Consider the following 14,963-nt stretch of genomic DNA (forward strand, 5'->3'; position numbering starts at 1 on the left):
GTTGTAGTAAAAAACAACAACATTAAAATATGTGATGTTATCTTACTTTGGGGATGAGTGTCAGCTCTGCTCCAACTATTGAGGGGAGAAGCATGTACCCTGAGATTTTTTTTTTAAAAAAGTGTTTGAATGTGATAACATAATGCTTGAATGAGTGTTATGTAAGTTTTCTAATTAAAATTAGAAATTCGACCATCAGCTGTGAGGCTTTGGGGAGCTTTTTTTCAGACAAAATCTTGTCTCTCTGCTGCGACCTGCCTGCCACGATTGATACAGTAGGGGAACTGGAGACCCCTTGGCCATCTTCCGGTCCGACTTTGGATCTCTTCAGCCTAGTCACCCAGGAGGAATTGGGCAGGACCCTGTGACTGGTCAAGTCCACTATGTGCTCACTGGACCCCTGCCTGTTGTGGCTGGTGAAAATCAGTGTCGATGCATTGGGGGCCCAAATGGAAGATATTATTAATTCATCATTGAGCTCCGGGTTTTTTTCCAGGGCGTTGAAGGAAGCCATAGTGAGGCCTCTTTTGAAAAAAACATCTTTGGACCCCACTGACTCGTCCAGTTACTGCCCAGTATCAAACCTCCCATTTCTGGGAAACGTGATTGAACAGGCGGTGGTGGAACAGCTGCAGGTTTTCCTAGAAGAGACCTCTGTCCTGAACCCATACCAGTCCTGTTTCCGTCCAGACCGTGGGACAGAGACAGTGTTGGTTGCCCTCACGGATAACCTCCATAGGCACCTGGATCGTGGCGGATCGGCACTGCTGATTTTGTTAGACCTTTCAGTGGCATTTGACATGGTCGACCATGAGTTGTTGGCCCACCGCCCACCGCCTTGCCGACATGGGGATTCGAGGGACAGCCTTGCAGTGGCTTGTCTCATTTCTCCATGATTGGGGACAGAGGGTGACGCTGGGGGAGAGGTTGTCCACATGCCAGTCTTTGGTGTGTGGTGTCCCTCAGGAGGTGATACTCTCTCTCCTGTTGTTCAATCTTTATATGTGCCCCCTCGCCCAGCTGGTGCAGAGGTTTGGACTGGGTTGTCATCAATATGCGGATGACACCCAGTTGTATCTGCTGATGGGCGATCGACCTGACTCAGCCCCTGATGCCCTGTTGAGAGCTTTGGAGGCCATGTCTGGATGGGTGGCACAGAGCAGGCTGAAGTTAAATCCTGTGAAGACGGAGGTCCTGTACTTGGGCTGTCGGAGGAGGGGATCCATCTCCCACTTGTGACCCTACCATCAGTCAGGAGTCTGGGCGTGATCCTGGATTCCTCCTTATCTATGGCGGCCCAGATTGTGACGGTTGCCTGGGCTGCTTTTTTCCATCTTCGGTAGGCCTGGCAGCTAGCTCCCTATCTCTCAGCCCAGGACCTAACAACAATGATCCATGCAACGGTCACCTCCAGGTTGGATTACTGTAACTCGCTTTATGCAGGGCTGCCCTTGGGTATGATCCGGAGACTACAGCGGGTCCAGAATGCTGCTGCATGTGTTTTGATGGGTGTTCCTTATAGGACACACATTACACCAATTCTGCAGCAGCTCCACTGGCTCCCTGTGGAATTTCGGATTTGGTTCAAGTTGCTGGTTTTGACCTATAAAGCCCTAAGTGGACTGGGACCAGCATACCTGAGGGACCGCCTCTCCCTGTATATGCCCCGGAGAATGCTCCGATCAGCTGGAAAACATCTGCTGGTGGTCCCTGGCCCCAGGAAGGCTTGGTTGGCCTCAACCAGGGCCTTTTTGGTCCTGGCCCCAACCTGGTGGAACTCTCTGTCTGAGGACACCCAGGCCCGTCAAGATCTTCTGTCATTTCAACAGGCCTGTAAGACGGAGATTCTTACTGAGCCTCCCACCGGTCTCCCACTAAGTGTGGGGTTATACAGTGTCCACTGGCTGGCTGCCTGACGTATGGGTACAGCACAGGGCTATGTAGTGCCCACGTATGAGTTGCAGTATGTTATCTGTCTGCTTCCCTCCCCCTGTATGTTGATGGGCAGGAATCTGGAATTGACCCCGTCTTGGGACAGTTATTATCTGTTTGTTGATTTATAATATGAACTGTTGTTTTATGAATTGTTGTTTAATATTTTATTGTTTTATAACTGTTGTACCTTGCCCTGAGCCCACTTGTGGGAAGGGCAGGTTAGAAATGTAAATAAGAATAAGAAGTTGTTCTAAATATTTAAACTAATCACATTTTATGTGGTAACAGAGGTATGCAGAATTATTCCTGTTGTATTCATCAGGTTTCCTGTAAGTTAGGACTGGAAAAAACAACATAAAACAGAATAGACTAGCTGCAAAAAGGCTGTGTATCTGGAAGGGAAATAGTAAGTGGCAATGTATTAAGAGTTGCACAGTCTTGTATGTAGCTTCTCTGTAAATTCTGTGCTTCCTCTTGTGCAAGAATTACATAACCCATTCTGAAAGTAGACGAGCATTTTTTATTTAGTTTTGCTTTTGTCATGCAGTGCTCTAACATAATATGTAAAACAGCCCTTTTATGAATTCAAGTTACTTTTGGCATGTGAGTGAGCATATTTGGATCCAGCCATTTACATCCCTTAAATCAGTTTTAAAGAATATTATGATTCTTAAGTAAATAAATTTTTCATTTGAAAAGACTTTAAGAAGAGAAACAAACTATTTAAATATGCCTCTTGAAACTTCAGTCACTGTTGGAATTATCTGCACTGTTATAGCTTTGTATAAATACAGTTGTCAATTAGCGTTACCTTACTTTAAACATTTCATTGTATGTATGTGGAGTAGGGGAGTATCCATTGATTTGCTTCAGATGAGTGCTATTTTTATTGTAAATATATTTGAAATTTATTGTAAATATCTTTGACGTTTAAGATTTCCATACTATCTAAAATTTTCTTTTATCAGAATGCTGCAAGAAGATCCTGTTTTGTTTCAGCTTTATAAAGACCTTGTTGTGAGTCAGGTGATCAGTGCTGAAGAATTCTGGGCCAACCGTTTAAGCTTGAATGCTATAGATAATTCTACTGCATCTTCTAACAAACAGGATGTGGGCATTTCTGCAGCTTTCCTGGTATGTTCATTGTTATGAGCATGTAGTTTTTAATTGGAGAAATGTTTTATGTTTTTCACTTGGAATTTTTTTGCAGCACATAGTGGATCTAGAATTTAAACTTAACCATGAGGATTGTGGTGTCTAGAAGCTGCATTCAAGAGCCTGGGGCCCTCTGTGGTAGTTACCACACTAGTATGAAATAGCCTATATCTTTTTTAAAAGGTATTGTTAAACTGCCATCTCATTGTACTTTTTAGGTTGTATAAGAAGGTATAACTTCTTTTAAAAGCATTATAGAAAGTTACCAATGTGTGAGAGGGTCTGCTCTTGTGGAGAAGACATGGTGGAGACAAATGAGCATGTTCTGCTTCATTGCAAATTCTATATGGATATCTGAACAAGGTTTATTTTTCCTTTGCTAGTTCCAACTTAGAACAGCCAGTAAACTTGCCAGGCTGTTCCAACTCAGAACTTGCCAGGAAACTGCTTTTAGGTGTTAACCCATTGATTACTGCTCCCTGTGCTATATTTCTTGCTGCAGCATGTAAAATTTGTAAGGAAATAGCAAGAAGTATAACTGATTTTTAACAAATAGTATTTATTTCCAAAGCGTTTTGTGTGTAAATTATGTATAAACCATGTTTTATGTATTGTCATTTTATGTGCTTTATTCATAGGAACAGTTTTGGATATTCTGTGCTGGTCCTAGACTATATTAATAAACTATTGATTGACTGTCCCTTTTCAAGGATGGGGGAATCTTGATATGAGCCTCACATATCATTTGTATTATAGATAATCTTCAGTTCAATTAACCGTTTATTTTATTGATTGTAGCTGCTTAATTGCACTGTGTTTATAAACCAGGGAAGTAATTCGTCTCTTAAATATAAGATAAATCATATCATGCAAGTCATGATGGTGGCAAAAGGACCCTTCCATGCTCCACCTGGGTCGTGGGTGGGGGCTTTTTGCTGCCATTTGCATTGCAAGCAGCTGCAAAAGGGCCCTTCCACGCTCCACCTGTGACCCAGATGCAGTTTAAAGGGCCATTTTTGCTGTCGCTTGCATTGCTAGTGCAGTTGCTTTAGCCCAAAATGTAATCAGAAAGCTGTCCTGAGATGAAAACTGTGTCACAACACTCTATATGTTTATGCAAAGGTCTCTTGGTCTACAAATAAATGGGTGCGAGATACAGTGTAATCCTAAGCAGAGTTACTCCAGTCTATACCCATTGATGGATTTAGACTGCAGTAACTCTGCTTAGGATTGCACTGAAAGTGACTTAACTCTTAGTTGGTTTGCAGGCAGAAGTATTTTACTTTCCTTTTCTCCAACATTCACCATACTTTCAGACATAATATATAAACATAAAAGTGTTGTAAATGAAATGTTACCATGATATTTGTTAACACACACATATTGCCAGTAATATGTACAAATCCTAGGTAGCGGCATAGGTTGCTGGCTTGACGTTTTAAAAAACAATTTCAGTGTTTCTGTTCTCATAGGCTGATGTTCGACCTCAAACAGATGGATGCAATGGCCTGAGGTATAATTTAACATCAGATATCATTGAATCGATATTTCGCACTTATCCTGCAGGTAAATAATTCATTTTAATACAGAATTCTAACATTTTTGTCTATAAATTTCTTAATCTCTGCACTTCATGTGCTGCCTTGAAGATATTTCTCCCTTTATACAGCCCTTCAGTTAAACATTTAAATTATCATATGCACTTGGTCAGACATCTTGTTCTATGTCTGATATTGATCAAAAGCAAAGGAGAACAAAAATCTTCCTTATATGCTACTTACTCTTCTCTTTTTCCAGCTGGCAAGTAACTCATACAGAAAAGAAGAGAAGGGTTGCAGAGTGGCGCATGGGGAAAATCCAAATTGTTATGTGATTCAAAAGGGGAACTATAGGATAGAAAGAGGATTTATTCACGTTAGGGCAAGATTTGAAGAAGGAAGCTTCTGCCACTGTTTCAAATATGATTTGGAAAACTTTTATTTAATTTTCTATTCTATTCAATATCACTTTTAAAATGTGCATTAATGTGAACTATCGTATATAATTTTGAAATCTTCTGAGCCCTTGTGCAGATAACAAAAGCTGAAAAACAGGGCCAGGTTAAAAAGAGAGAATATCCATCTGGAGGGATCCTCAGGTATGCAGAAAGATACTACTTCCTTTGCCAGGGGAGGGAAATAAAAAAAGAATTAATCCAGTATATATATATATGTAGAAAAAGTGTTGCTTTGCCTGCTGCATCAAATGCCCAACCTCACTGATGTGTAAAAAGGCACCCAAAGGCAATATAGAGCCTCATGAGAACAGGAGTGAGAGTAGACATGCTATGGTTCTACAGCTGTCTGGTCACTGGACATAGACTGGAAAATGGCACTTTATGACTGATCTCAGCCCAGGAATACATTGCACAGCTGAGTCAGATCCCAACTTTGAAGCATCCTCCGGCTAAGAGCAGCTGCTGGGAGAGTCCACTGGCAAAGGAAAGTACTGAAGAATAGTGCAGCCCAGCAATTATCTGGGACTCATCCCAGAGGAATGCCAGTGTTGCAGGCATTCTTGTTGGGAAAGCCCCCTGCACCTCCTCTGGAACAGGAGAGATGCTGAAGAATAATTGTCTGCCCATAGTTCTTTGGATTGCCTAAGCAGTGTTGGATTCTAGTGCAGAAGAAATGAGGTAGTTGGAGACAAGGACTTAGAAATAGCGTAAAGCAGGTTTGTGTGGAGATGAGGATAGAAAGGGGAGTTAGAGTGTGGCAAAACTAATTGAGGAGGGTGTGTTATGTTGGAAAGGAAACAGGGTGATGCTGAATTAGAGGAAATTGAAACAAAGGGATATACAGAAAATAGAAAACATTTAGGTAGGGAACCAATAAAATGGAGATCTAAAGTGAAAAGGATTATAGTTTAACTTAGCTCCCATCAGTTCTATAATTCACTCCTCATGTTGCACTTTACAGTGCTGAATTGTGTGCGTGAGGGACAAACTTAAAATAATTGTAATATTTTGTTCTTACGCTCCACTTGATGTATTCAGAGTTACACTATGCCTTGCAAATGTTCTTTTTTATGTTTAATATTTACAGTAAAATTAAAATATGCAGAAAATGTTCCTCATAATATGACAGAGAAAGAATTCTGGACACGATTCTTCCAGTCTCACTATTTTCATAGAGACAGGTTGAATGCAGGATCAAAAGACCTTTTTGCAGAATGTGCCAAAATGGATGAAAAGGGTATGTTTTTATTTCTTCTCTTCTTGGCAAATAGTAGTAAGAGCTTCTAGCCAAGTTTCCACTACAGTAATTTTATAATATGTAATGGTCTCATTTTTTTAAACACTGTACCTAAGAGTGAATGACAGATGAAATTACTAAAGTATTTGTTGGAAGATGTATTTAACAATCCACTTTTCTTTTCCTTTCTAGTGTTAGTTAGATTATTGAACTCATAAAAGCCTTTGAAACATATCTACATGGAAGTAGGCTCCATAGATTTGAATGACACTTGCTTATTTTTAGGATTGCCACTCTCATGTCTAGAGATGGGCACAAACTGGAAAAAAACCAAACCATGTGGTTCATGGTTCGTCTCCTTTCATGAACCTGCCCTGGTTCGTGAACCAGTTTGTTTGTTTCATGAAAACATCGCATCGGGGTCAGCAGAAGGTCTGTTCCGAGCCAGCAGGCCTGCAGAAAGTCCATCCCCTGTTGCCTAGGAAACTGATTGATTGGCGCTAGGCTATCTGCAGTGACGAACCAAAAAATGAACCAAACGAATCAGCCTAAAGTTTGTGGTGGTTTGTCAGAAATGGGCTCTGAAAAACCGCTGGTTCGCGAACCATGAACCAGCCCAGTTCGTGCTGAATTTTGGTTCGTATTTTGGTTTGTGCCCATCTCTACTTATGTCTGTAAGATGAAAACTGCTTATGTGTTCAGTGTTTTTTCTATAAGATTGTATTCTTGGTGGTTTGTACATTGAGGGGGAGGAAATGAGATGAAAAGAGATGCCTCACTGTACAAAGATTATTCACAACTGGAGAACTACATGTTGTTTGTGAATATTTCATAGGCAAAATCTAATAGCCACAAAAGGAAGGGGGCAAATGTCACAAAGAGCATGGGGGTCTATGTTCTTACAGCCAAAGGCTCTAGGCAGCCAAGTTCAATTGAATTATGAAAGGGACACAAATCAAGGCAAATACTTTAGCTTTACAGATAAAGCTAGATCAGTGTACAGTGCATACAAAATGCACTCTTTCCTGTGTTTCTGGCACCAAATTATATCACAGTTTAGAGCATATAAATCCGCTTACAAGCTGGGGACCTATGCAGAGTCAGAGGGGAAGGGAAATTCTGTGCCTTCAGTTCTGCAGCCTGACATTTGGTTCCTTTACCTCCCTTCCTTACTTTTCATCTTCATCAAACCATGATTTTGCAATATAGTATTTAAGATGTTGGAGGGTTTTTTTTTTAAAGTTGTAATGTTTGAATTTATACTTGCACAAGCATTGCTTCTCAGCTTGGGTTTTTTAAACCTTCAAAAAGGTTTTCTGATTTTTCTGTAAAACTGGGGTCCCCCCGCCCCATCCATACCTACTCCCATTGTATGGATTTTTTTGATCTGCACAGGGGAGGATTAGATATATAGATAAATTCATAAGAAACAATACCCTGGGAAAGTAAATTAAAATCATGAGTGGTACAAATGACTAAGTAGACATGTGTGAGCAGGGCTGGGGATTTATTTGGGGAGCTTTTGTACATTTATAGTGCTGATTGTGAATATTTGTTGTTAATAATGTTTAAAATATCAGTTTTCATGACTGCTGTGCCTAACTTTCAAAATTTAGGATGTCAAGCCATAAAACCTTTCTCAATACTTAGTCTTCATGATATAATTCAGAGCTTTTTCTTCAACATGTAGGGTTAAAGACAATGGTGTCTCAAGGGGTGAAAAATCCTTTATTAGATTTAACAGCCTTGGAAGATAAATCGTTGGATGAAGTAAGTACATGTGATTTAGATTATGCACTTTATAGTGCTAAGAGTCATGCAAGGAATAGTAGACTAAGTAAATCTTGGTCTGATCCCACAAGGCATTTCTGTTCTTAAGTATTGTAGATTAGTTGTGCTGTACCCAGTAATAGTGTGCATTTTTAATGTGTAAATTTAAAATCCATTTGTGGATCAAGGGCAATTGAGTTTTTTAAAAACACCATACAAGGATTACCTCTGTAATCTACTGCACAAAGTAGGTGGCTTTCAAGCACTGCTGTATATACTTTTCCATGGTATCTCCATTGTCATCTGATGTGGTTGCACACAGTTATGATTTAGAAACTGGCAAAAGGCCTTTCCTCAGATACAATGTGATTACATGAACCTATGGGGTAGAAGTGATGGCTCAGTGGTAGAACATCTATTCAGTCTGCAGAAGGTCCAGGTTCAATCCTTGGCATCTCCAGTTAAAAGGTTTAGTAGGTGATGTGAAATAGTTCTGCGTAAGGCCTTGGAGAACTGCTGCCAACCTTAGACAGTGCTGAACCTGATGAACCAATGATCTGACTCAGTATAATACAAGACAGCTTCATATGTTCATGTTTGGTGTAGTGGTTAAGAACTAGTTTGGTGTAGTGGTTAAGAGCGCAGGACTCTGATCTGGAGAACTGGGCTTAATTCCCCACTTGAAGCCAGCTGGGTGACCTTGGGCTAGTCACAGTTCTCTGAAGTTCTCTCAGCCCCACCCACCTCACAGGGTGTTTTGTTGTGGGGATAATAATGACATACTTTGTAAACCGCTCTGAGTGGGCATTAAGTTGTCCTGAAGGGCAGTAGATAAATTGAATGTTGTTGTTGTTGTTGTTGTTGTTGTTGTTGTTGTTATGCGTCATGCCTTCTTATTTAGTACTCCTTCACCTGTTACGGTGGTAGCAGTACAAAGGCACCTCTTTCCAGAGTTACTTGCCTGAGGGGTAGCTATTCCTCTTCAAACCAAATCAATTGCATCTTTTCCTTTTTTCCGTTTCTTCCATTTTCACCACTTACTCTTGTCACCTGCTGGAGCACTTTGATGCCTGTGACACAAAAAATTACCTTCAGTAAGAGTAGTCAGTGCTGGGGGAAGCTGCTTTCAGATTCATTTTGGATCATAGTCACTCCAGATCACTTAATAAAAAGTCAGTAATTTTTATTTCAATTTTTTCCATCATGCAACACCAATGGAGTTTCATTTAAACACATCATAATGTTTTTTTTTTTTTGGTAGGGTTATGGTGCTTCCTTGGCACCTTCTACGTCCAACTCAGTCAATAAATCAATAAAGGAGAATAGCAATGCTGCAATTATAAAACGCTTTAACCATCACAGTGCCATGGTCCTTGCAGCTGGACTCCGGAAACAGTAAGTAACAGCACAGAGCATGTAGTAAGTTTTAAAATTACATGAGAATTATAGAGCTAGAATTGCTGATTCCTGAAGGTTGATTTCAAGAATTTTTAACATGGAAAGGCAGGTCTCACTCTCTTAAAATGTTTGTAATTGTAGATTTTTAGTTATAATGTGCTAAAAGCAAAGAACTAAAAAGATAAAATTCCTTCAAAAATAGCTTGAAATGATAATTTGATCCCGTTAGGATAGCAGAAACCAAGAAGTAGAGAAAGGAACCCATGTATTTGAGGAATAGAGAGTGCATGAACCCTCAATGCTTCTCCCAATCACAAACCCATGGTTTGGTGTTGTATTTAAATTGAGCTACAATTGAAACTTTGAGGATGTGCAAATCTTAGTTGCTATTACCAACAGGGGAACATTTTGCTGATGCTTGAGCACGTGTCTACACAGACTAATAATACAGCTCTACTTGTGCTGGTAATTTAAATGAAAAAGAGAAATGTAAAACAGAATTGAAAAATCTGTGTTGACTGGAGGAAGTGCTTTTCCCCATATTGCGATCATTATCTTGATTAAGATTTTTGCTTTCCAAGTGGTCAGAGCCCTCAAAAGCTTATCGCATACTGATTTTGTGAGGAGACGGTTAGGATCCAAAATTTCATGCACAGTGTTCTGCTCAGGCATAATGTCTTTTGGCTCTTTCATTGGCAGCTTCTGCCCTTCCAGAACAGTGCTTCAAGAATTGCTTCTAGATGGAAATGCTCTTCCCCTTAGAAGAGGAAGAGTATTGGATCCCAGTAGAAGTAGGATTAGATCCCAGCCAGTGTTCAGTACTGCAGAGCTGCTGGGGCTGGGCTGAGATGTATTGAATAGTTTCAGAGAAACTAATATACTATATGATTCATTATTTTCAGAGAAGCACAAAATGATCACTATAGTGAGACCAGTAGTATGGATGGAAATTCCAGGGATTCAGACTTCTTTCAGCCACCAATAAAAAAGGTAAAGCCGAAGGGTGCTTTTGCAAATTGTAAAGAAAGCAGAAATAAAAATATGCTTTAGGAATTATTGAAGATACATCACGCATGTTCCTCTAGATGGAAAATCATGAGGAGAATGTTAATTATATGTGTGTCTACAGAATCTTGACTGTGTTTTATCTTGTAGGTAAAACTTCAAGAATCCATTGAATATGAGGATTTAGAAAATAGTAACAGCATTAAAACTATTGCACTAAACCTAAAGAAATCAGATAGGTATGTTTTGTGAATGAAATGAAACAGCTTGGGACAGAACAATGCTATTTAATCATGTTGTGCATTCTGAGATCAGTGTGCCCACCATAGCATTCTGGTTTTTATAAATCTCAAGAAAAGCACCATTCCAATGTTTTGTATTGTAATTGTTACAGTGGGTTGGATTGTACCATCTTTTTTTGGTGGCACAAGAGGGAGAACCTGCCTCACCCAAGTGTTCCCCCTCACTGCAGTCCTTGTTCCTTGTGGTTTTTTGTCCTCACAAATCCTAGACTCCTGTAATAAACTCTCCTTTACCTGTGGGCAGGGTGAAACGGTTCAATTTATTTATTTATTTCAAATTTCTATTCCGCCCTCCCCGCGAGCAGGCTCAGGGCAGATAACAACATATTAAAATACAATTAAAAATCATCTACATTTAAATATTAAAACAACAGTGTATTAATACACATTTAAAACAGGATGCTGGACAGTCTTCACAGGGAGGGTTAAGATTTTATGCACCCCTTTTTTCAGGCCGGCGGAGGCCCAGCCTCAGCCATATGCCTGGTGGAACAACTCTGTCTTGCAGGCCCGGCAAAAGGATAGTACGTCCTGCTGGGCCCTGATTTCAGCAGACAGAGCAGAGCGTTCCACCAGGTGGGAGCCAGGACTGAAAAGGCCCTGGCTCTACTTGAAGCTAGGCGGGCCTCCTTGGGGCCAGGGACCACCAACAGCTGTTTGTCCCCTGATCAGAGTGTCCCCCCGGGGAATACATGGGGAGAGATGGTCCCGTAGATACTCTAGTCCCAGTCCACACAGGGCCTTTTAGGTCAATACCAGAACCTTGAATCTGATCTGGTACTCCACTGGCAACCAATGCAGCTCGCATAAGAACAGTGTTATATGCGCCTTATTTGGCACTCTCGTAATAACACGTGCTGCTGCATTTTGTACCACCTGTAATCTCCGGGTCAGGCTCAAGGGCAGCCCCACGTAGAGTGAGTTACAGTAATCTAGCCTAGCGATGACCGTTGCTTGGATCACTGTAGTTAAGTCATGGGTTGACAGGTAAGGGACAAGTTGCCTCGTCTGCTGCAGATGGAAAAAAGAGGACCTGACAACTGCTGTGACCTGTGCCTCCATTTTCAGGGAGGCATCCAAGATCACCCCCAGGCTCTTAACCCTCGGAACTGGCACTAACAGTGCCCTGTCGAGGGCCAGGAGCTGGAGTCCCGAACCTAATCCCCCGTGGCTCAAGTACAGGACCTCCATCTTTGGTTCAGTTTCAGCCGACACTGCCTCAACCAACCAGTCATGGCTGCAAAAGCATGTTCCAGGACATCTGGGGCTGAGTCGGGCTGACCGTCCATCATCAGATACAACTGAGTGTCATCTGCATATTGATGACACCCAAGTCCGAAACTTCACACCAACTGGGCAAGGGGGCACATATAGATGTTAAACAACAATGAGGAGAGTATTGCTCCCTGTGGGACCCCGCACACCAAAGGGTGGCAGGATGACAATTTCTCCCCAAGCACCACCCTCTGTCCCCGACCATGGAGAAAAGAGAGAAGCCACTATAAGGCAGTCCCTCGTATCCCCACATCGGCGAGGCAGCGAGTCAGAAGATCATAATCAACTGTATCGAACGCTGCCGACAGATCCAATAATATCAGCAGCGCCAAGCCGCCTCGATCCAGATGTCTACGAAGATCATCTGTGAGGGCAACCAGTAACGTCTCTGTCCCATGTCCCGGATGGAACCCAGACTGGAAGGAGTCTAGGGCCGAGACATCCTTCAGGAAGCCCTGCAGCTGTTCCACCACTGCCTGCTCAATCACCTTTCCAAGAAATGGGAGGTTCAAAACCGGGTGGTAATTGACCAGGTCAGTGGGGTCCAGTGATGGTTTCTTTAAAAGAGGCCTCACCACAGCTTCCTTTAATGGCCCAGGAAAAACTCCAGAGCCTAAGGATAGGTTAACAGCGGCCTCCAGCGAGCACCGCAGCCCCTCGGCACTAGCCTTTACCAGCCACAATGAGCATGGGTCCAAGGGACATGTGATGGGCCTAACTGATTGCAGGATCCTGTCAATCTCCTCCCCAAAGAGTGGGCTGAAATGATCAAATATCAGCCCTGAAGGCAGCCAAGGGGTCTCTAGCTCATTCACTAAATCAACTGTGGCTGGCAAGTCGCAGTGGAGAGACAAGATTTTATCAGCAAAAAAACTCCCAAAAGCCTCACAGCTAATATCCGAATTCAGACTTTGACGGCCTCCCTCTGGCAAGGAGACCAATGACCGAACCACATTAAACAATTTTGCCAGGCGTGAGCTAGCTGACGTGATGGAGGCTGCATAAAACTCTTTCTTCACAGCCTTCACCGCCACCTCGTAGGCTTTCATAAACGTCCTATAAGATGATCTTGCCTCTTCATCCCGAGATCGTCGCCATACTCGCTCAAGCCGTCTTAGCTCCCACTTCTTCCATCGGAGCTCCTCTGTATACCAGGGAGCCCGTCTTGCACGAGGGCAACGGGGGCAATTTTGTTGATGGCTTCGGAGATCCAGCACTGCCAGTCCCCCACCAGTTCATGTAACGAACAGCTGTGGAGCATTGGATTCTGGAACCCAATTGGGTCCATAAGTCTCTGCGGATGAGCATAAATCAGCTCACCGCCCTTGCGAGGGGGGGCGGTATCCCCAGCCGAGCCTTCAGGACTGAGTGGTCTAACTATGGCACCAGTTCTACCACTTCCAGATCCACATTTAACCCCATCCCAAAGATCAAATCTAGCGTGTGGCCTGCTTGATGTGTAGGGGTCGATACAAATTGGGAGTCTCAGTGCTGCCATGGAAGACACCAGGTCCACAGCCTGCACAGAGGAGGCATCATCAACATGGATGTTGAAGTCCCCCAGCACCATCAGTCTGGAGTACTCCAAGGCCCACCCCGCTACCACCTCTAGGAGGCGCGACAAGGTATCTGCTGGTGCACTAAGCAGTCAGTACACTAGACAGATAGCCAAACTCTCCTCGGCACCCCACACCAGGCCTACATATTCAGTGTCAGAGATCTCAGAGTGGCCTGAAGGGGAAAGACTCTCAGGCAAGGATTGCCACCCCTCCCCCTGACCAATTAGATCCAAAGGTTTTCCTGTTGCACGTAGAAAGTATCTACCACTCACGTGGACAGTCTTAGCCGTATCTTTACCAGAGTAAAATTAAATCAAAAGATGTTCTTGAACATTTGTAAATAAAAACATGAGAACTACTGTAGGACTTAACAATTTTAGCTTTTGTGTTCATACTTGTAGAACACCACTAGAGCTATTTTTGCCCAGTTGTCATTCTTTTGTTGGGTTTTTGTATTTTTTCACTTGTTCAAGTAACTGGGTGGATTGCAGGTGGTTGCAGTTTTTTCCTCACAGACATGGGCATTTCTCCCTGTTGCTTTTATGGTGGTTTTTAGTATTTTCTTAATCCAGAGAGACCTATGCCTACAGTGTTTCTGTGCGTGCATAAGGCCCATTTCATTTTCTTTTTTTCCCCTGCAACTCGTGTGCTGTGTGCATTGCCTGACTTTGAAGAGCAGCACTGGAGATGGAACATGAAATTGCACACCTGAGTCTGGTGGCACTTTGTTCACATAACGTCTGTTGAAGTAATCTCTGGGCCTGATCGTGTATATCTGTGGAACAGTCACAGTATTCAAAACTGAAACTTGGCTGGGTGGAAAGGAATGTAACATTGTAGTCCAAAAGTTCCAATAATACTGTTCCTTTTTTGAGAGGAGCTCAAATAGGCATGATGATTATCTGCAATTTCTAGTGCATCTAATTTCAATACCTTGCAATAAAGGAGCTTACTTTTGTGCTTACTGGAAGTCAGTATACATGTCTTGTAACTTTTTAAAAACAAATGATCATGGTGTAAAAAAAAATAAAGACCTCAGAGCAAGCAGAAAATCTTTAAATATTGAAGGATTCTCATTCTCAGAAGTTTAAATAAGAACCCATTTACTTTCAACAGGTATTATCATGGTCCAACACCAATTCAGTCACAGCAATATGCAACTAGTCAGGATATTATTAATTCTTTGCATAGTATTAGACAAGAAATGGAAATCTATGTCCCCAAACTATCTCAGGTAAGATTAATGTTTTTGCTTCATTAAAGATGAAAACATTTGTGCGTTCCTATGCTCTGAGAATTTGATACACTGTTGATGCTGTTTACTTGCACAT

The 14,963-nt window shown here is 42.1% G+C and overlaps 1 protein-coding gene across 3 annotated transcripts in view; it reads left to right on the top strand.

Moving 5' to 3' along the window:
* The window catches only part of GTF2H1 (general transcription factor IIH subunit 1), a 33,903-nt gene that overhangs the window by 5,822 nt on the left and 13,118 nt on the right, over window positions 1-14,963 (top strand). For all 3 annotated transcript variants that reach the window (XM_054970745.1, XM_054970744.1, XM_054970747.1), the window contains exons 4-11: window positions 2,904-3,069; window positions 4,563-4,656; window positions 6,174-6,323; window positions 8,014-8,093; window positions 9,355-9,488; window positions 10,394-10,481; window positions 10,647-10,735; window positions 14,749-14,866. In XM_054970745.1, the coding sequence (XP_054826720.1) occupies window positions 2,904-3,069; window positions 4,563-4,656; window positions 6,174-6,323; window positions 8,014-8,093; window positions 9,355-9,488; window positions 10,394-10,481; window positions 10,647-10,735; window positions 14,749-14,866 (919 nt within the window). The remainder of the gene's footprint in view (window positions 1-2,903; window positions 3,070-4,562; window positions 4,657-6,173; window positions 6,324-8,013; window positions 8,094-9,354; window positions 9,489-10,393; window positions 10,482-10,646; window positions 10,736-14,748; window positions 14,867-14,963) is intronic.

This window comes from Eublepharis macularius, chromosome 2, assembly GCF_028583425.1.
Source record: "Eublepharis macularius isolate TG4126 chromosome 2, MPM_Emac_v1.0, whole genome shotgun sequence".
NCBI classification, from domain to species: domain Eukaryota; kingdom Metazoa; phylum Chordata; class Lepidosauria; order Squamata; family Eublepharidae; genus Eublepharis; species Eublepharis macularius.